General features: G+C 18.9%; 3 protein-coding genes across 9 annotated transcripts; 2 read left to right on the forward strand and 1 right to left on the reverse strand.

The window, feature by feature from the left end:
- Window positions 1-5,453, forward strand: LOC108003373 (diacylglycerol kinase epsilon). Its single transcript, XM_062073850.1, has 11 exons — window positions 1-812; window positions 1,540-1,711; window positions 2,093-2,223; window positions 2,290-2,437; window positions 2,977-3,194; window positions 3,399-3,544; window positions 3,616-3,784; window positions 3,854-4,034; window positions 4,094-4,230; window positions 4,355-4,533; window positions 4,933-5,453. Exons 1-10 carry the CDS (start codon window positions 651-653, stop codon window positions 4,481-4,483), a joined length of 1,593 nt encoding a protein of 530 aa, XP_061929834.1. The 5' UTR covers window positions 1-650; the 3' UTR covers window positions 4,484-4,533; window positions 4,933-5,453.
- Window positions 4,573-16,337, forward strand: LOC107999207 (kinetochore-associated protein 1). Of its 3 annotated transcripts, XM_062073847.1 has the most exons (35): window positions 4,581-4,614; window positions 4,930-5,026; window positions 6,110-6,642; window positions 6,906-7,147; window positions 7,244-7,345; window positions 7,472-7,601; window positions 7,726-7,877; window positions 8,014-8,210; window positions 8,300-8,769; window positions 8,837-9,016; window positions 9,077-9,498; window positions 9,569-9,737; window positions 9,798-9,893; window positions 9,963-10,154; window positions 10,239-10,369; window positions 10,455-10,560; window positions 10,649-10,889; window positions 10,988-11,132; window positions 11,204-11,355; window positions 11,425-11,661; window positions 11,758-11,816; window positions 11,927-12,222; window positions 12,349-12,503; window positions 12,953-13,153; window positions 13,214-13,329; window positions 13,414-13,523; window positions 13,602-13,723; window positions 14,088-14,357; window positions 14,426-14,517; window positions 14,601-14,962; window positions 15,034-15,219; window positions 15,322-15,553; window positions 15,621-15,923; window positions 16,045-16,128; window positions 16,196-16,337. In XM_062073847.1, exons 3-35 carry the CDS (start codon window positions 6,418-6,420, stop codon window positions 16,256-16,258), a joined length of 6,240 nt encoding a protein of 2,079 aa, XP_061929831.1. In that variant the 5' UTR covers window positions 4,581-4,614; window positions 4,930-5,026; window positions 6,110-6,417; the 3' UTR covers window positions 16,259-16,337. The 3 variants fall into 3 exon arrangements, with proteins under 3 accessions (XP_061929832.1, XP_061929833.1, XP_061929831.1); XM_062073848.1 differs by lacking the exon at window positions 6,110-6,642 and having other exon boundaries at window positions 4,573-4,614; window positions 7,128-7,147; XM_062073849.1 differs by lacking the exon at window positions 6,110-6,642 and having other exon boundaries at window positions 4,573-4,614; window positions 7,128-7,147; window positions 10,991-11,132.
- Window positions 13,545-23,824, reverse strand: LOC107994640 (ras-related C3 botulinum toxin substrate 1). 5 transcript variants are annotated; one of them, XR_009829508.1, is made up of 8 exons: window positions 23,690-23,824; window positions 23,076-23,201; window positions 22,414-22,750; window positions 22,165-22,326; window positions 17,453-20,049; window positions 17,101-17,291; window positions 16,823-16,895; window positions 15,594-16,720 (listed from the first exon to the last, which is right to left on the reverse strand). XR_009829508.1 is itself a non-coding variant. In XM_062073853.1 (5 exons), exons 2-4 carry the CDS (start codon window positions 23,189-23,191, stop codon window positions 22,192-22,194), a joined length of 588 nt encoding a protein of 195 aa, XP_061929837.1. In that variant the 5' UTR covers window positions 23,192-23,201; window positions 23,690-23,824; the 3' UTR covers window positions 13,545-13,696; window positions 22,165-22,191. The 5 variants fall into 5 exon arrangements, 2 of the variants coding, with proteins under 2 accessions (XP_061929837.1, XP_061929836.1); XR_009829507.1 differs by having other exon boundaries at window positions 17,453-22,326; XR_009829509.1 differs by lacking the exons at window positions 15,594-16,720; window positions 16,823-16,895 and adding an exon at window positions 13,545-13,696 and having other exon boundaries at window positions 17,453-22,326.
- Between the last annotated feature and the right edge of the window lie 165 nt (window positions 23,825-23,989).

Raw genomic sequence — 23,989 nt, forward strand, 5'->3', positions numbered from 1 at the left:
TATCACATGAAATTTTTTAATTAGTGTTTTTATCTCCTAAACATAAAATCATATTAGATTTTATACCAGTTTTATACCAGAAAATTTTAAAGTCACTTTTAAAATGACTTGCGATAATTATTATTTTCGAGATTCTATATGTCAAATCTATAAAAACAAAAAAGAGTTTAAAAAATTTTAGTGCTTCAAATAAAAATTTAATTTAGAATATTACTTCTTCATATATTAAATTCGTATATCATTTATTACCAATATAAATATAAATAATAAATATAAATTACTTCTGAGTTAAAAATTCAACAAATAAATAATTAGTATAATAAATATTTTATCGATACAAGTACGCAATAACATATGTAAATAAATCGATCCTATCATTTCGTCAATTAATAGCTGAAGACGCAGCATTTGTCACGTGATTTAGTTCCATTGATTCAATGTAATATACATTTATATTTATATTTTTTCTTAGTGCAACTGAAACAAAAAAAAAGATTCAAACTATTTTGAATTATACAAAAAAAACTTTTCTAGTATAAAAATTTGAAATGTATAAAAGATATATGTTATTAAATATATATACGTATATATATTTAATATTTTATGAAGAATTGTGATAATTTTAGAAGAAATAAAATTTATGTGATAACATGTTAGAGGACGGAGTTACTACTACTCTTTTATGTACATTTTTTATTATATTTTTCGTACTTATATTAAATTTTTTTCAATATCTTGCAAGAGAATCATATATTCACATTAGAGATGTTACAAAAGAGCATAACTGGAAATCTATTAAAAAAGAAAACAAGGTAAATTTATATATATAAAACATATTTTCATATTTTATTTTCATATTTGTTTCATATATTACAACTAGTTTAGTTAGTTTACATTATATTATATTAATTTAATAATCAATATAGATGTATTATTGTTTATGAAAATAAGTTATTTTTATAAGTTTATTATGAATTAATTAAAATAAAATATTGCATATGTTTTGGATCATAAAAAACTAATTGCTCATTTTGGATAGCAGTATTATTTAAGATATTAAATGTATAATTATAATATATAAATAAAATATTAATATTCATGGAACAATTTTAGAAAGATTCTCAAAACAAACAAAAATTGATATACAAAAATGTTATGTATTAACTATATATAAAAATTTATTAAATTATAAATAATTTAAATTTATATTATATTATTAGATGAAATAAAATATAAATAAATAAAAAGAAAGTTTTATCTCTGTCACATTATTGTTACTTTGTCTTTATTTCACTTCATTTAACAAACTTCAATTACTTATAATAAGTCTATAAATGAGACTTATTTTTGATATATTTTCATATATCAACTTTTGTGTTTGTTTTGATCAAAATTGACCCTAAAAATGTGATTTATGAATATTATGATTTATAAATATATTTATATATTATGTAATATTATATAATATAATGATGTAATATTTTTTATATAAATATACAATATAAATATACAAGTTAAAAATTCTGCTTTTATTTATAGGCATATTATTGTAGTATTTGTGAAAGCTTGTTGTTAAATATTAGTGGTTTAATCTGTGATTCATGTGGAGTTTGTGCTGATCCTACATGTGTTAAGATCGCAGATAAGCAATTAAAATGTAAAATTATTACTACAAATATAAATGAACCAATGAATCATCATTGGATAAAAGGTACATTTTATTTTTCTATTTTTGCATATATATGTGTGTGTATATATATATATATATATATATATTTATATATATATTTATATATTTTGTTTATATATATATATATATATATATATTTATATTTATATATGCATTTCCAAAAAAATATGATTCTGCAAAATATAATTTTTAAAATATTCTTCTTTTCTTTTCTGATACTTTTTTTTAATTATGTAGATAAAAATTTTAATCAAAAGTAATCATGTATAATATATAATATTTAAAATTAAATTATTTATTTTGATTTTTTAAATATTAAGTATTAAAATTATGATATTAAATTATTTAAATTAAATTAAAATATTAAGTTATTTAAATTAATTTTCATTCATTTTATATAAGGAAATTTACCACTAAATGTTATTTGTGACATATGTAATGAGGATTGTGATATGGAACCTGGATTAACAGATTGGTGGTGTTGTTGGTGTCATAGATGTGTCCATGATGACTGCAAATCTAAACTTTCTAAAGTATGTTTTTATATTCTTTAAATAATTATTTATAATATATAAAAATTATTTATTAAATTTGTTTAGATATGTGATTTTGGGAAATTTAAATTAATGATCATTCCTCCAAGTAGTTTAGAAGTAATAAATCTACGAAATACTGTAAGGCGTAGATTACGTCTTTGTAAAGTTATACCTCCAAATTGGCCACAATGGAATCCTCTTATAGTTGTTGGTAAATTAAATTAAAATATTATAATAATATAAAGAAAACTCATTAAAAAGCTATCTTTTCACAGGTTACAAAATTTTTTTATTCAATTTATTGCAATGTACATGTAATAAGAAAAATAAAAAAAAAAAGATTGTATTTCAATCATTTAAAAAAAAATATTTACAATTTATAATTTACATTAAGTAAAAAAAAATTAATTTGCTAGTATACATTAACATAGTCAGTTACAAATATTGAATTAGATTATTAAATTAAATTATAATTCCTAATGATTATGCTAATACAAATTGATTTCTTTGATTTTTTCAATTATTGTTTTGAATTTATTTTTATGTCATACAAAAATTAAAAAATTCTATTTAAAATTCTGAGGAGGTATCTTTGTAATGTGTTTACTTAATATTATTATATATTATATATATACATATATGAAATATATATTAATATGAAATATAATTAATATGAAATATTAATATATATATTATATATATGTATAATTTTTTTAATGGTTACAATCCAACTTACGACATTTTTTTTAGCTAATAAAAAATCTGGTAATAATGATGGAGCAGAAATTTTGTCTCTGTTTAGGAGGTTATTAAATCCTGCACAAGTTGTTGATTTATCAGAATGTGATGCTGTTGCCATTCTTGAATGGTGTCGTTTACTTGGAAAAGTAACATGCACACTCCTTGTAGCAGGTGGAGATGGAACAATAGCATCTTTATTAAATGCTATTCATAAAGTGGGACTAAAGGTAAAATATATATATATATATATATTTATAATTTTTAATATATTTTTAATAAATTTATAATATATATTTATATATTTATATTATTTTATAATTTTTTAAATTAAAATAACTTTTTAAAATATATTCAAAATAAAATATATAAATAAAATTACAAATAAGATATTATCTAAAATAATAATCTAAAATAAAATATATTTGTAACAGCCAATTCCATCTGTAGCAATAATTCCTTTGGGAACAGGTAATGACTTATCTAGAGTATTAGGATGGGGAAAAGAGCATGATTTAAATAAAGAGCCTGAAGATATTCTACAAGAAATACAAATAGCAGAAAAAGTGGAACTTGATAGGTATACAGAATATTCAATATAATTTATTAAATTGTTTTCAATATATATAATTATTTTAATATTTTTTTTAGATGGACTGTAATAATAAAACCATATGGTGGATTAGGGCTTAGAAGTTCCCGTCAAATATTCTACATGTATAATTATTTAAGTGTTGGTGTAGATGCACAAGTAACATTAAATTTTCATCGTACAAGAAAGAGTCGTTTTTATTTTTATAGTAGTCGATTGTTGAATAAGGTATTGTATTTTATTTAATGATTATTTAGAAATTGTAGCAAACAATATTTGTTTCTATATTTTTGATAGCTATTATATTTGTGCTTTGGTATGCAACAAGTAGTTGAACGAGAATGTAAAGATCTTAATAAAAATATAGAATTATATTTGGATGATAAAAAAATAAATTTGCCATCTATTGAAAGTATTGTAATATTAAACATTCCATCATGGGCTGCTGGTGTTAACTTGTGGAATATGGGATTAGAAGGTATTTATATCCTTCTACATAAAACAATGAAAAATATATAAATATTTTATATTAAATAGGTCATGAAAAATACAGTAAACAAAGTATAAATGATGGTAAATTAGAAATAGTTGCACTTTATTCTTCATTTCATATGGCTCAACTTCAAGTAGGATTATCTCAACCTTATCGCCTTGGGCAAGCTAATAGTGTAAAGGTATTTTATCATAAACAAAATTTATTTGAATAATTTAAAATTTTTAAGAAAATTAATATTAGGAATAATGAAAATTTATATTTTTTTTACGAATATTTTATATAATTTTAAAATATATATACAGGTAAAAATAATAAAATCTTGTGCTATGCAAATTGATGGTGAACCATGGTATCAACATCCTTGTGAATTTAATATTAAATATTGTAATAAAGCCACTATACTTATGAATTCTATTAAAAAAACTATATAATTCTTTCTTTTTGGAAAATAAGAAAGATTCAGTTACATATACATTCCAAAGTATGATTTTAGATGGATAAAATTTACTATTATATTATTAATATAATAATAATGAAATATAAGATGTAAATTATTTTTCATGTACGTAAATTTTATATTTTATTAATTATATATTTTAAACGTTATTATTAATATATATTATTAAATTTTGAGATAAAATATATTTATATATATATATATTTTTTTTATATATGGTAACATTTTTTTATTAATTTTTTTGAATAAGAAATCTTCAAAATTAATTATATATTATTTATTATTACATTATATTATTATTATATTATATAATAATAATATTATATAATATTATACTATTATACATTATATTATTTATTATTATTACAATGGAAAACAAATTATTTATAAACTATTTCTAAACTAATATTATAATTCCAGTAGAGATATATGGGAATGATAACTCGAAGAGGTGAATGAGAGGAAGATGGATTTTCTTGGTGTGAATTCATGTCATCATGTATAGGAAGAAAAAATTGTAAGTGAAGAATAAAGAATCATTTAAGGTTGATAACATTGGAAGAAAGGGGCAGACAAGCCATTCAATAATAAAATTATAAAAATTAAAAGTTAAAATAACATAGTGCCAATTCATTAAGAGATTTTTAGGTTTAGATTTATTAATAGATTCATTGAAAAAATATATAAGAAATTTGAAATAGTAAAGATGAATTTAACATTTTATTACAAATTTTTTATTTTTTTATTTATTATTTATTCATATAAGTATTTTGTAGATTTGGTTTTGTTATCAATATAAATAAGATTTTATAGGAAAAAAAATTTTTTTAATTTGTTCTTACTAGTCTATATATCTCATATGTATGTTAAAAATCATGTATGTAAATTCTTCCTTATTTTGTAAAAGTATATGAATACAAGTATAATATTTTTTTAGTTCCCAATTAAAATTTATTTAGTAATGAGATTTTTTTTTATAAAATGATACAATTTTAAGAGATCTAAAAATAAAAATTTATTATTAATTTCTAAAAATAATGTTAGAAATGCATAGAATTGAAATTTTAAAAATCTTTTATTTTATATGGTGGCCGCCATATTGGTTTTCTCATTGCTTGACCAATGGAAAAAAGTCAGAATTCGTTTCCATTTCTTTTGTAATAGCGTAACGTATATTATAAATAATAATAACATTGATATTTATCATATTCATAATGATTCACAATATGTTTAAATAATATTTCGATGGAATATTTTAGTATCTATTCAAACTTAAATTTCTCTAAATCTGCAAAACAAAAATAAAATATAAAACAATTCGAAAGTATAATAAATTTTACAATAGTAATAATATCAGCCTTAATATCTATCTATATTTTCTATAAACATAGATAATCAGAGAAATCAATATAGCCATCAATATAAAATAAAGCATTCTTAAACACACCATATATTTCATAAATTTCTAACATTATAATTTTTGACTTTATAACTTTTGAAATTTACTTGTCAAATTTTATTTAAAAAAATAATTTTTTTAAAAATTAAAATTTTTGGAAAAATAAATTTAAAAAAATTTTTTAAACTTTTATATTTACAGAACTAAAATTAAATTCCAAAAAAAATTTCTCTAAAAAGCTCCAAAAAAACACATCGCTAATGTAATGCACATTATATTATATATTATTAACTATTATATAATAGTTAATTGCGTTTAAACGATTTTTATACACTTATAATATTTATGTATATAAACTTAACAATTTATTATCTTTAATACTTGTAAAAATATATGTACAGTGTAGTAGGTATGTTCAGAAAAATAGTCAAAATATTCGATCTTTGCAAATGCAAATTTGAATAAACTATATAGTTTTCATAAAAACCAATCAAAATGATTCATTCATAATGATTGATTCTGAAGTTGATGAAACAGTATGGTATTGCATGGTAAAATTCCCCACATTAAAATATTTCATATATTTCGCGGGCAAAATGGCGTTGTGGAATAAAGTGATTTCAGGCTTTAACAAAGAAGAAGAAACCGTAAATTTTGGAACAAGAACTATAGTTGAAAATAATGGCTCGTTATATGAAACTTCTACTATTGCAACTATACAATCAAATGAAAGGGTACTTTACAGTTTTATCTAAACTTTAACGAATTTTAATACATATCTGATTATATTAAAATTTAATATTTCAAATATATTTTAATAATCAAATTATAATCAAATGTTATTATTCTTTAAATTTTATATATTAATTTAATATAAATTAATAATATATAAATTTTTTATTTTATTAATATATTTATATCTTAAACATTGATTATATTAAAAAAATTTTTTAATTGATATATATATTAAATATAAAAAATATTTTATATTCATAAGGTAGAACAAGAACCAAATATTTTAGCATCTATACAATATTCAAGAGTTTGTGTATTAATTGATAAATCAATCACTATATTTGAAAATGAAACATGTGAAAAAATATTATTAAATGCTAATTTTGAATCATTAATAACAAGTTATTGTATTTCTCATGATGGAATATTTTTATTTGTTGCATTATCAAATGGAATGTTATATTGTCTTCATTTATTAAATAAGGGACAAATAATCTTTACAAAGTAAGTTTTATATACATTTATATTTTTAATTATTATAAAATATTTATATTTTTAAAAATTATATCTTTTATATAATTATTCTTTTTTTATATGTAGAAATATTACAACTGAAAATAAAATAATAACAATATTTTTACAAAATGAATCTGAAGAATATATTAATATATATCTTACCACAAAAAGTGGAATTATTTATAGGTAAATATATAAATATTATATTATATATTCTAAAAAAATTTATTTCAACTTTAAGTTAAAATTTTTTATGTACATTATAATTATTATTAAATTTTTTATAAATAATTTAATTTTTTAATATTTTAGAATATCAAAATTTAATATTAAACTTATTCAATCAGCTATTACAAATGAAATTGATATTAATAATATATTAATGGAATTGACAGAAAAAATTAAATGTGTACAGTTATTTAAAGGATTTTCTTGTGATGAAGTAAGTTACATTTGTATTTCAATAATTATATATTATATATATATATATATATTTCATACATTATACATTATAATTTTATTTATTATTTTATGATTTTTTATAAATATAATAAAAAAATTTATAGGTAATATATGCTACTATAAGTTTGATAAATAAAGAAATATCAATAGCTATGTTATGTTCAAATATGTTATTTATGTGGCCTAATGAATGTTATGTTAATTTTAATACATTACATTATAATTATACCAAAATAAAATTTTTTAAAAATTCCATGTAAGTATTTGAAAAATTTTTAATTAATAAAATTATTTATTTTATTATTATACAATTATTATTATTATTATACTATTATTTATTTAGTTATATTAATTATTAATAATAAATATTAATTTTGATAATTTTATTTTAGTGCAATGTTATGTTTACGTTCAGATTATATGTTAAATTTAATATGTCCTCAAACTTTACTTGGTATAAAAATATATTCAAAACCTGTATCAGATTTTGTAATTATTGAAAATAATGATAATACTTTATGTCAGATTCTTGTATTAATGTTTGATAGTAATTGCATTGAATATACATTACAAGTTCTCTCATATCCAGGTATAAAAATAACAATTTTATATATTTAATTATATGTTTATAATTTTTTTTAATATATTGATTATATATATTTATTTCATTTTATTTAGATTTTCAAAAAAAGTTTCAAATAAATATACCAACTCTAACACATCTTGTTGAAATAATGGATCCTTGTGATGAAATAATTTTATATCTAGAAGGAATTAATGTCTTCGATAATACTAATTATATAGATACAATTAGAATAAAAACTATATCAGAAAGTGATCCTGAATATCAATTACAACGATTAATAAGAAAAGAACAATTTGATGCAGCTGAATTTTTTGCAAAAAAATTTAACTTATCTACAGATCCTATTTATTATGCAAAGATTGCATTGCTTTTATCACAATTTGGACCTTGGGCAAAAGAAAAGTCCAATTCTGTTCAATTAGATATGATTCTTAATATATTTGATAAAATAAAAAATGTACAGTATATTGTAGAATGTTGTAGTAAAGCACTTATACCTGATTATAAACAAATGAAAAAAATTTATTTATATGCACGTTCAAGAATAGTAGAAAATATGTCTGTAAGTAACAAAATTTAATTAATTTTCTTATATTTCATATTAATAATATTTATATTATTGATTTTAGAAAAATAATTATTTGTGTCTTCTTTCTTCAATTAATAATACATTGCATAAATTAGAAACTTTTCATATGATTTGGGGATATCAAAGAAATTTAAAATATTATGATGAAGATACTATGAAAGAATGGATTAGATTTTCTCGAGCAGATTTAATAGAAGAATATAAAATACATTTGAGCTTGGTACAAAGTAAATTTATAATGAATTTAATTATAAATTCTGAATTAAATTTTTTATTATAGGGAGAAATGGAAGCAGCTACTTTAATTTGGACAAGACATCTTGTAAATATAATGAAAGATATATCTATAGAAATTGTAAAGGATATATTTGGAATTCTTCCTGAAAAGATATCTTTTCTTTCCCTTTGGATGTGGTTATCACATTTTATTCCTAGTATATTATCATTTATTCCTAATGCAATGTCTGAAATTATTGTCTGGGGTTATAAAAAAGTTAAATCATTTGAACAGTCTCATCGTTCAGAATGGCCTCAAATTGGAATTGATTTCACAAGAAAGTTTATAAAATTGTTGAAATTTCAAGAAAGTCATCAATCCTTATACTTTCAACAGGAATGTTTAAACAAAGATACTAATTTAAAACAGTTTATTTCTTTAATACAAACATTATCTGATATTAAAAAATTGAAAGTTAATTATAGGTAATATGTGTTACAATTTTTTAATCATTCAAAATAAGTATTAAACTAATATAAGAAATAAAAATTGCAGATTAACAATACCTCTTAACTCATACATTGGAAATCCTATAGAAGTATCATACATGTTATTAGATAAAATACATATAAATATAATTCTAGAATTTGTAAATACATTTTTAAAACAATATATGTTGAATAATTCTCTACAAAGTGATTATGTTTTTTCTTCATATGTACAGGTATGCTTTAATTAAAATTATTAAAATTATATTATATATTGAAAAATAATTAATTTATAGAAAACTTTAAAAAATTCTAAAAATTGGTGGTCAGGAGAGGAAGCTCCCTGGGAAAAAAAAATTGTTATTATTATTGATTTAATTCAAGATATAGAGGTATATAAAAAGAAATTATGTATTAAGTTGAAATATGATATAATTTATATAAATTTGTTTATTTTGTAGACTAAATTACAGCAAATATTAGAAGTATTAAAAAAAGCTGTAGTTCCATGGACATCAACTATTGTATCTTTAATAGAAACAAGTTATGATTTTGATCATATTTTAACATCTCAAATTAGAATAGAACATAACTTTGTTCCAATTAAGCTTATTTTAAAGAAATATGGATATGAACGCATTGGTATAAATAATGTTAGTAAACTTTATTAATTTTTTATAGAAAAAAAAGAACTATATTTTAAATATTTTATTTTATTAATATTTAAATTTTTGTAGAAGTTAATATACCGAATAATAAAAGAAAATCATGACAATATGATTTCTGATATTCAACAAATAACTAAAACTGATTTATTTTCAAGAAAAAAAGCATTTTCATCTTGTGTAAATTATTATTTAATTAGAGGGTAAGATTTTTTAAATAAAAAATATAAAGTAGCAATTTCAGAAATTATAAAAAAAAATTAATAAAAAAAATTTTTGATTTTATAGGAATTTTGAAAATGTAATGAAGATATTAAGTTTCTTAGAGGATGATGTTTTATTATATTGTTGTATACAAATTGTTAACTATATAATAGCTAGTTTAACATTAAAGGTAATTTAAAATATTAAAATTTTAATTTAAAAAGAATTTATATTCTTCACACATATATGTTATTTACATTTATATATTTATTATACAGATTATACCTAAATCTGTTATATATCATATTGAAATGTTAGGTTGGATAAAATTACAATTAAAAGAACTTTCAAAAAAATGTAAAACTCAATCATATCATTGCAACAATGTTATTAATAGTATAGATGAAATAAAATCAATATATTATTTAAAAAAAAATCTCGAAATTGATGTAACATTTGAAGAATATCAAATTAAAAAAAAACAAATACTACAAAATTATATTAAAAAATTGTGTGATGGTATGAAACAATTTTTTATTTAAATATTAAATAATTAAAGTTTTAATTTTTAATAATAAATTTTAAAATGAAAAGTTTATATAATAATAAATTTACAGTAGACATGGAAAAAGATAATAGTTTATTTACTATTTATAAAAAACTTATTCAAGCTGCAGATTTACTTAAAATACAAAGAATTCATGCAATATCTATATTAATTGAATGGTCAAAAAATGTAAAACTATTAAATTATTTTATTAGGTAAATGAATTTTATTTCTTTATGGAAAAAAAATAATATTATTTTTGATTAAAATTTGTATTTTTATTTAGATGTGAAAAAGGACAATTAAATATAATGACAAATGAATGCTATTATGCATATAAAATATGCTTATTAATAATGCAGGATATTAAAATAAATGCAGATATTGTAGTTACAATTCACAATTTAATTTCTGCTGCACTATGTGTATGTTTAGACGGTAAGAAAATTGTTCAAATATTAATCATTTGAAGTACTATTAAAAAATATATTTTTATAAATTTTTTAGATGAATTACAATCTATGTTATTATTATATATATGGATAAATTTATGTCGAAAATGTTGTGATATAAATTTTATAAATATAAACATAGTGGATGTACAATACGAAGAAATAACAAGATCAAATTGGAAATTATATACGATATATAAGGATCTAAATATTAAAACTGATGAATTTTTATTACCATTATTTAGAAATGTAATTTCTGTAGAAAGATTTTATATGAATATATCAAAACCTGGTAACTTAAATTTTATCAATAATAATTATAATAAATATGATTATATATACATTTAAAAAAGCTTATATATAAATAATTTTTTATTTTACATTATAGAAATTGAATATCGAATATATCCAACTAATGATGATGTTCAAAATTACAAAAAAAATTGGGTAATTAATATATATATGTTTTTATAACACAAATATTTTAATATATGTATTTTTAATATATATATATATATATATATACATATGTATATGTGTGTATGTGTATTTTTCAGCCAAATATAGAAGAACCTATAAAGGATTTGCTTAATAAAATTATGGAACTAAAAATGGAACATAGCGATTATATTTTATTGCAAATTATTAAAACATTATATTTCAATTTTTGTGCTATACCAAATATAAATGATAATATATTAATAGAAATTAAATTAGTATATTTTCATTTTTTAATAACATTATTTAAAAAAGTAATAAATAGTCGAATGTTCGATCTTCAACTTAGTTTATCATGTTTATTTATGTTATCTGATTCTGAAGCATGTAAATGGATTTCTTCTATTTGCAAATCGTAAGTATCTAATGTGAATATAAAAATATATAAATAATATAATATAAAAATATAATATAAAAAATAATATAAAAATATAATATAATATATATACAATATAATAATTAATGTAAAAATATTTTTTAGATTTCAATCAGATTATACTCGACATTTAAGAATAACAGTGCTTGGATATGAATATTTTTATTTAACAAAAAATCAAACTTTGCAAACATTTAAAAATAATAAGATATTATATTATTGGGCACAAAAGTTATCTAAATATTTAGTTTCATATAAAGGTAGAAATCAATTTATTATTTCATCTTTTATCATATATAGAATATCCAAAAAATATGGAAATTCAATTAAGATTTCTGAAGTAATTTCAAGTAATATTTTTCTTTACAAAATTCTTTATACGGTTTTGTTAACAAAATTATTAACAAATTATTAACAAAAAATATTAACTCATGAAGCGTGAAATCAAACGAACAATTTATTCATTCTATACGAATGATAATTAATTAGTTTATTTATTATTTTTAAATAAAATGTAATTCGATATGATTTTGTTTCAATAAAAAAATATTTTGTTATATTCAATAGATTTCTTTAGAGATTGCTTCTCATGCTTGGCATATTTAATCGTCACGACTAATCGTGATTAGTTAATTTTTTATTAATAATTTTTAAGATTTTTGAGATTCATATGCGCTTAATAAAAGAAATATAATATTTATATATACAGAAATCTTAACAAGTGATTCAGCAGCTAAAAGAGAAATATTACAACGTATTATGAGTTATGATGAAGATCTGATTCCTTTATTTCAAGAATTTTGTTTTGATTTTGGTTTTGATATCCAAGATTGTCTATTACTTTATCTACAAACAATAATAAAAACATGGAATCCAAAATTAAATATAAGCAATTATAATGGGAAAAAAGGTAAAATAATTCAAAAATTAATTTCATTTCATATTTTTAACATCATAATTATGTTTTTAGAATTGCATATTAATGAAGATGATATAAATCAATTAAATAAAAAATGTAATTCTATTGCTGCCTATATCGTGGATAAAGTTGCCTTGAAAAATTGGGTTACAATGATTTTTTCACAAGTATAAATAAAAATATCATTTCTATTAACATATATATATATATATAGATATAATATGTTCAAGATTGTAAATTTATTATTTCAGATAAATTTTTATCATTATGAAATATTTATAATTCTTATGGATCTCATAGAAGATAAAAATATTGAACATAGGAATTATTTATGTTTTTTACAAAATTATATTCGCACTGGGTAAGGAAATGTTAAATAATATTTTGTAAAATTTGATGTTTATTTAAATATAATATATATATCTCATATATTTTTTAGTCCACCTACACAAATAGAATATGATGAATGGATGCATCTAAATCCAGGATATACATCCTTACCATTTATAGCAGAATGGCGGTTACCTTTTTTACCTAAAATTGAATTATGGAAACTTATAAGTAAAATTTCTTTATTGCATTTATTTTTTTAAAGATTTGTAAAAAACTTTTAAAATCTAATATCATAGAATTTATAAAACGAAAACTTTAGATATAAATAATTTCCAATATTTTTATCTGCATTTATCAAAGATCAAATAATTCATTAACAATGTATATATTATGTATTATTACATTATTCGATTTTTGATAAAACAAGTTATAATGCTAGTATTATTATGTGTTATTAACTTATATTAAAAATACTGAAAGTTTTAATATAAATTCTATTTATTTTGTTTTAATTAATAGTTTAATGAATAGAAATTTAATAAAATGCTATAAAATTGTATATAATTATCTCTTAATATTAATATAATTTCAGCTCCTGAATTAAATTTGAAAACTTATGAAAAATGGTTAGATATTGCTGCTATTCTTAAATTACAACCTCATATTATATGTACTTTAGCTATAAAAGGTGAAGTAGCACATATTTGGAAAAATAAACACAAAATAGCTAAATGGTCTCTTTCTTCAAAAAATAAAAGTTTATTAAATCATATAAAAAAATGTATAGAAAGAATGACTGGTCCAGATGCACTATATTATGGTACTGCAGCATTATATTATGTTGTAAATCATACACCACCAGGTATTTTATATATTAATAATACTATTTTATTAGAAAAATATGTTAAAAATAATTTATTTTTTTATTAGGAGCTGATCAAGTGGCAGCAATTGAAGAATGTTATAAATATGCACAATTATCAGCTCAAAAATCTATGATGTTTGAAGAAGGAATGTTAGAAGTATATTTTTTGTTTTACTTTTTTTTTTATTTTGATAAATTATAATAATTTAATTTTCATAAATATTTTCTTTTTTGTTTTAGAAAATAAAAATTAAATATTTACGTTTTACATCGGAACATATTTTACATGTACATGGCTTAGGCAATAAAAAATATTTGTCATTAATTGGAAATCCAAATAAGTTAGTCCATGAATTATATACAGATGAAAGTATACCTCAAAGATATCGATGTGTTATTGATCATAGACCTGATATAAATTCGGCAGTTAGTTCAATCAGTCAGTTATTTTCTATTAATCTGATAAAATTACGAATAGAATTATTACAAGAATGGTTACAACCAGATACTAAATATATGAAATTTAATCAAAGTATAACAGAAACATTTCCGGTAATGACAAATTTAGAATCGAATTTAAATTGTGATGATAAGTTATTGAGGTATATTATAATATTAATATATTTGAAGTATTTTTTTCTTACATAAATTATGTAAACATCAATATTTTCAGAGCATGCTATATTTTAGAATATGGAGATCTTGAATTATCAGCTAACTTTCTTATAAATATAGGTTTTAGTGAAAAAAATGAAGATTATAGTCCAGAAGTTCGTTATAGAGCTCTTTATGTATTACAATCTATAGTTGATACAGCTAAATTAGAAGATTTAATTAAACGAGATGACCAAACAATTAAGTAAATATTTTATTTCTAAATTATTTGATATCATTTATATCATTTAAAATTAAAAAATTGTTATTTTATTTTATATAATACTTTTAAATAATTGTATTTCAGAAATTATATGAGATCTTTGAAATATATAAGTAAATTGGAATTGTTAGGAATAGGATATAGTATAAATACATTTGAAATGTGTTCTAAACATGAACTTGTACAAATTTTATGGAAAACACAAAATTATTCGCCACAAGCACTGATTATTATTGCACAACTTTGTATAGATTTTGAAATATATGAATATTCTCTCTGGGACAAAAATTTAACTAAAATGGCTAAATTGTTAATGGTAAATATCATTAATATGTCATTAAAGTAATACAAAAAAAATTAATATATTTTTATTATATTTGCAGATTAATGAATTAAAAACAATTTTATTACAAGTACAAAATATAAATACTATTGTAAATTCTAATGGATATTTATTTGGATGGGAAGTAATAATTTCAGAACCTTTCAAAAAAATGGATATGAATCCGACTTCTGAACAAATTGAAAATTGTATTGAAGCTTTGCAACTTTTATATTCATGTCCAGTTTTATATGCATTAAATTTCTCTAACATTATAAAATATTGTTTTCAATGCCAGCAATTACATTTAGTACTTGCATTTCTGCCATTTTTAAATGATGATGATACAATATTTGTTTTGGAAGTAAGTATTTTTGTATTTTATTTAACTAATAAAATATTATATATTAATTGTGATTTTATATATCAGTTTACATATATTATTCATATATATTATATATATTTACATATTCTATATTTTATAGAAAATTAAATGCACATCTAATATTACAAAAATATTAGAAAATTTGAATAACTTATGTTCAAGTGGAATACTTTGTATAGCTTATGTAAGTATACTAAATATTATTTTATATAAATGTAAAATATAATTTCAAATTAAATTTTTTTTTTCAGTGCAATAAAATTATAGAAAGTACATTAACAAATATGAATAAACATTCAATAAAATATGAATAGCTTTTCTTTTAGAAAAATAATTTCTTTTTGAATTATATATATATTATTATTAAAAATTATGTTTGAAATTTATACTATTCATTTATATATTCTATTTTTATATAATTTTATACAATTATTACATGTTAATTATTAATATATTTTTTTATTATATATGTATCATATATATATATATATATATATATATATATATATATATTATATATCAATTTTATACATAAATAAATTGCATACTCTCTTAATCAATCATTAAATAATTAATTATTTTTAATTAGTTGTATCATTATGCCATTTATCTTTATATTCTTCAATTAATAAAGATTTATTTTGAAGTAATTTTATTTTAAAATCTTCTTTTTGTTCCGTCTTAATTGATAATAATATACATCGATTTATTATTAAATAATTTGAATTATCAGGACTTCGTTTCTGAATAAAATCTATTTCATCTCCAAGATTAACCTGCATTAAAATATGATATATTTTTGTTTTAATATAATGTAATATTTTAATATATATTTATTATAATAATAATATGTAATATTTTTATTTTTGATATAATACCTTTATTCCTTTTTTAAAACATTTTTTTCCATTTACACGTATATTACTCATATAAAATTCTCTATCTACTTTTCTAAAAACAAAAAAATTATATAATTTTTATTTTATATTATTTGATATAAAATAATAATAAGAATTTCATGTTGAAATTTTGATCAATTTTATGCTTTTGTATTTAACAATTTTGATCTTTAATATCTCATTATAATAAATTATTTATACAAATCACTATTTTGATAAATAATAATTAATATAATTATTAACAATAATTAACATACGCTCGTGACATTCCAAATCCAGCTTTAGCAATAGCATCTAATCGAAGAGATGGTACTGTAGTTACTATTATTTTTGATTTTTCTGTATTTAAATAATCATCAATAACTGTATCATTGTCATTATCATATTCATATTCATCATCATTATCATCAATAAAATTATCTTCCGTTTGATTTTCTTTGTATCTATTCTATATACATATACATATATTTAATTAATATTTGACAAATAATATATTTTCAATTATCAAGATATAATTTTAATAATTTGTATACATATAAATAAAAATATGATATTTGAATATTAAAATAAATTATACATTAAAATATATTTGTTATAAAATTATCTTACTTGTTTTGAAATCATTTTTTTGCTATTGAATCTTATAAATGTTACAGGTACAAAATTTTGTGGATATAAATAATTTATATATAAATTATAACGTTTAGAATTAAACTCCGATATATTTTTTAATGTGTAAAATATTTGCACATTTGTACATACTGTTCTTCGTATTACATTAAAAATTATCCAATGTAACATATTTCAAAAACGTTTTAACAAACGTTTAAAAGGTTAGGTATTGTAGCAGTATTTCACATTAGATCATGAAGCTATTTTTATACTATATGCAATGTTTATGAATTTTATATTTTAAAATATAGTGCCAAGCTAAATATCTAATTAAATATTTATATTTAATTTAATTTTTTAACAGAAAAGAAATTTTTAAACATTTTTTTTGTTATTGATAAAATGAGTTATTTTTGAATAAAAATTTAAAATCAATATGTATTAAATAAATTAATTTTTTAATATATCGATTTTTATAAAAGATTCATTCATTATTAGATGTAAAATTTTTAAGATAAATTTTAGATAAAAATTAAATATACATTTTAAAAAAGTCATTTTTTCGTTTATCTTTATTATTTATCATACATTACTTTTTTTATATTGAAATTACATTTTATTTATTAATTTATAAAAATTTTTTTTCTGTCATTTATATTTTTACAATATAAATCTTTATATAATTCTTTTATTTAATAAATACATTATACATATATTATTATGACAAAAATGATATATTAGTTTATTTTGTCTTCATAATTTTAATAATCGGAAAAATGTTATTTTTATAGAATCCCATATAAATCATTTATTTAGAACCAATTATATATAAATAATATAAATAATTCATTTTATTTATATTATTATTTAATTTTTAATATATTATATTTTACGAATATTTTTATTTTCAAATGTTTTAATATAACTTTGATAACTATAAACAAAAATTAAATCATAATTTTTGTTAATTAAATAAATTATAATGGGATCTTAATTAAAAATTAACTATTTTTCATTTTGTGTACTTTATTTTAAGAAGTTTTTTTCAAAATACACATAAATAAAAATAAAATATAAATGCAAGTGGTATGTAAAACATGCATTTATATTGCAGTTACATTTTGATTATTATTCAACATTGTAATTTGAATTTTTTTTAAGAAAATAGGATAGTGTTAAAAGTAGTTTTTTAATTTTTTTCTTTATATTCAGTTTTGTACTAACAGCAAAAGAGTTCTGAGTTCAGAGTTTATGAAAATAGAATACTTAATTATTCAAAATTCAATTTTTATATGATATAATAACATAATTTAAATAAATTGTTTAATTTAATATTATTAATTATGCATGAAATATAAATAAAATATTATTTATATTAATATATTATCCTCTTGTGCTGTTTTATTAGTACAGAAATTAGAAATTTTACAGAAATTTTAAGAAAATAGATAATGTTATTTCTAAGATATACTGGTGATTAAATTTACTTAATACATGTACATATATTGTATTTCTAATGTTTTCTTATCCTTGTTTGGTTTATTCTGCATCACTTAAATTGATATCTTAAATTAGATCAATACTTTCATGTTATTTATTTTATTATTTTAATTTGATTATTTTTTTTTTAATAAAAAATATTTTTTAATTAAATGTAAATTGAATATAAATTTCAATAAAACATATTTCCTTTACAAATAAAATCAGATTTTTGATGACTAGAATATTTTTACATTTCATACATTAATTTTTTCTATGCAATAATATGTAATGAAGATTATTATAAGTAACATTAGAAGTAACATTCAACTTTGGTTTATAGCATTCATTACTGTTACTTTCTTATTATAAAAAAAAAGAAAAAAGAAAAAAAAACAAAAAAGAAAAAAAAGGACAATGTTAATATTAAATATTTTTCATTAAATGCACAAGTTGTAAGTAGTGTAATTCATCTTACCAACCTGTATGGATTTATTACATTATTAAAAATTTTTTGAGAATTTTTGAAAAATTTGAGAAATAAAAAATATCATATATACAAATTAAAAAATAATTTACTTGTATTTTTAATACTAGCTGCCTGAATTTAATTTTTTTTCTCACTTAAAGTTATAATTAATAATTCTTATTATAATAAAATGTGAATAAATATGCGTTTAAGTATATAAGAAAATTTTCAGGTATAAGTAGTAAATTTTGAAGTAATAGCTTAAAATTTTTATTTACATCATAATACTGCAAAAAAATTTCTCATATTAATCTTAAAAATTAAATGTCATTTAAATACTATTTAAAAAATTGTGCTTTGTTTTATTCTTATTTTTAATTAATTTTTATATGATAAATTTTATCTTTATATAATAACTGTAAAATAAATGCACTACTTACAATAAATGCAAATTTTTACGTACAATTTCTATATAACATACTGCTAGTATTTGATTATTTCATATAATAAATGTATGTATATCATTTATGTACTTATGTACATAATATAAAAAATTTCTAAGCTTAGTTCCTTTTGTTTAGAACAATAATAATGTTTTCAATTGTGCTTTTTAAACTATTAAAGAAACAATTGTTTTATGCAGGAACTAAAACATAAATTTATAAAATATTGCAACAAAAAATATTAAAAAATGTTATTTTGTTTAAGATTATAGCATGTATAACAAAATATGAAAAGCTTACTGCAAATATTTTATGACACTCTATATTTCAATCATATAATTAATTGTAATAGATTGTACACATCTTAAAATATATTATATATATAATATATATATAAGAAAGAAAAGAAAATAAAAAAAAAAAGTTTAGCATTTTTAAAATTTGATTGAAATTTAGAGTATGTTACTGCTATGCTACAGTATGTACACTTAGCAAGCATTAATATGCCTATTCTTAGTTCATTCTCACTTACATTAGGAATTCTTTCCTGTTTTAAATATGTTGACATGTTGACATATTTTTATAATTTACTCAAAATGCACATTGAGTACAAGTACGAATAAAGTATAATATTCAATATTTTTTTATAAATCTGTAAGCATATGGCACGCACGTCCTATCTTTCTATATTCTAAGCTTTTTCCAAATATAAAAAAATAGCATGTTCACAAATGGTGGAATATTTTTAGATATCATCACACTATTTTTTTATTGAATCCTTTTATAGAGAGCATGTAATATGTATCAAAATGTGTTTTAATATTATTGAATATAAATGAAAATTATGTTATAATATAATAAAAAAAAATTTATAGTAAAAAATAATTAATCTAAATATACATATGAGTGTGTAAATATTTTATAAAAAAAAAGAATATTTATTCTATACAATATATTCTTTATAATATGTATTATTAATTTTGTAAACATGAAAATTGATATAAATGAATTTTATAAAATAATAATAGAAGATTAAAAATGTTATAATTATTCTTTAAATAAAGTTGTGCTATGTTCTCTGTATTATAGGCATACTTTGCACCATATGTTTGTTACTGGTATTACATTTTCTTCATAACTCAATATATATTTTGATTCTTTTCTTTTTTCTTTAATTTTTATGAAAAATAATTTAGAACCTTTTATTAATCAAATTGCACCAGTGCAATAATCAATAAAAATTATATCTGCCACATCCATTAACAGGAATACAATTTCAAATGTAAAACATTTAAAGTATTCTATAATAAATGTTTTTCAGAATATAATTATTCAATAAACAGTCAAAATAAAATAAATATTAATATATACATAATACATTAAAATGTATTTGGTATTATGTCATTATAAAATGAATGTTCATATTCTAGCAAAAAAATATGCCATATAAATTAAATTTGTTATGCACAAAACATGAATATTTGTTGGCAGTATTTCATGCATAATATATTTTTTTGTTAGAGTGTAAAGAAATATTATAATTGCAATATTTATAAAAAATTTTAAGATAAATACAAAATATTTCTTATGAGATTTTTCAATTCCTTTACAACTTTTTTTTTACGTTCTCTAATATGAGATTTAAAAAATACATATGTTTAAAAGTGACATAAAAAATGTTTGTGTCATTGATTTGATTTTTTTTCGTTGCTATGGCACTGTTTGTTTAAATAATTCTATAATGCTATTTTACATTTTATAAAAATTGTTAGTATATTGATTGTTATATTTATCATATGAATATACTAAATGAATGTTTTTACTATTATAGGTATAAAAATTTAGAAATCTGGCAGCTCTTATGATCAAAATTTTAAAATTCAATATTTAAAATTATTGTAATATAGTTTTATTTTATTAATTAAATCGCTATATTTAAAATAATAAACAATAAGATATAATCATAGATTAATATGATTATATATGTGTGATTAGTATATATATAAAATTATGAAATTACTACTTTAGATGCATGCAAATTTGTAATTATTTTTATTTTGTTAAATATTAAATATTTTTAAAATAATAATAATAATAATAATATATTTTTGTGTTAGATTTTTAATTTTATGTTAATTTTATAGCTTATAAAAAAGTACAAGCTATAAATTATACTTTATTTTTAATGAAATAAACTATAGCTGCCAGAGTAATTTATTAAAATGTATGATTTACTACCTTTTTCAAAACATTCATATTTTGTCCTTTTTATTTGTGAGAAAATTAATTTCAGTCTGTCAGTTTATATATGGTTTTACCTATATTGAATCTTGATTATTTATTGTTTATAACATAATGCATCTTCTCTGTCTGCGTTTTTGAGGTTCAGGTCTTAAAACAGCACGAACTGCTTCATCAAACACTTGTTTTAGACCACGTTGTGTAAGTGCAGAACATTCCATATATTTCACAGCACGAATCTATAGATTTTATTTGAAATTAGTTATTAATTAGAAAGTTATTGTAATTTATTTTATTTATTTTTATATTATAATATTTATTCTAACCTTATTTGCCAGTTTTTGTCCTTGTTCACGTTTTATAGCACTAAGACCTTGTTCAGCTAAGGCAGTAAGTGTTTCACGATCATCTCGTAAGTCTATTTTAGTTCCAACAAGTATCATTGGAGCATCTGGGCAGTGATGTTTAATCTCTGGGTACCATTTGCTGGTAACATTTTCAAAAGATGAAGGGCTTGTTACTGAGAAACAAATTAAAAAAACATCAGTCTGTGGATATGAAAGTGGACGAAGCCTGTCATAATCTTCTTGACCTGCTGTATCCCAAAGTCCAAGACTAACAGGTATTCCATCCACAACCATAGGTGCTGAGTAATTATCAAACCTATGTAAAATAAATGAAATTTATATTTAAAAAATTTTACATTAAATTAAAATTATTAGATACATAATATAAAGGATAAATTACTAAAAAAATTTTAATATATAAACAACTATAAAAATATATAATATAAATTATTTTTTTTAAAAAGATAACTAGTATTTTTTTATTATTTTATTAAATATTCTAAAAAAAATGTAATTGATATAAATCAATTATAAATATTAAATTTAAAAACATTAAAATTTTTTCTGAATAATTTACATTCATATTATATATTTTCATTTTATAATTGAAACATATTTTTATTTATAAAAATAATACTTACACTGTAGGAACATATTCTCCTGGAAAACTGTCAGTGGTATATGATATTAACATACATGTTTTTCCTACTGTTCCATCTCCTACTACCACACATTTAATTGGTCTACCTGAACTCATGTTTTCAATACTGTAGTAATAATAAAAATATATTATTATATTTATGAAAATATATATGAAAAAAAATGTTTTAAATTAATAGAATAAAAATGTATTTTTAATAATAAAAATAATATCAAATATTATATCTAAAATTAATTATTTATTAAACATTAAGTAAATCATTTTATAAGAAAAATAAATTTATCATTATTTAATAATATTTTAATTATTAATTATATATTTCTAACTGTAAACAATTACAGAACATATTGATATAATAAAGATAAATATTATCCGAAGTAAATATTATGAGAAAAATAGATTTTATAATGATAAAACATATATTATTTAAAAAAAAACAAACATTCGAAAAAACAAAAGAATACACGTTTTGAATTTAAAGGTTAGTCATAAAGAAGAACAGCATTTTAATAAAGGGCTTGTCCTTCAATTTCGATTTATTTATTCATTATACAATTAGTAAATGAGATTTATAAATATCATATAAACACTTACCAAATATGAACAAATATTTGAGTACAAAAAAAGATCACTGTTTTAATGCGACTCCAATTACAAATATATTGGATGTTCTTTAAAAAATTATAAAACCGGGTGCCATGACGGTATTGCGGTTTTTGGAACTGAAACGGACGTAGCTTTCGCTTGGTGACAGATGTTCGACAATCTTCTTCCTTCCCCTTCTACCAAAATAATTATTCAGAAATGATAAATAGCGACATCTGTTGAATTAAAATATTTTTGCTATGTTTTAATATTTAATGTTTTAACGCAAGATACAGAAAAGATATATCA

This window comes from Apis cerana, linkage group LG4, assembly GCF_029169275.1.
Source record: "Apis cerana isolate GH-2021 linkage group LG4, AcerK_1.0, whole genome shotgun sequence".
Classification (NCBI taxonomy): Eukaryota; Metazoa; Arthropoda; class Insecta; order Hymenoptera; family Apidae; genus Apis; species Apis cerana.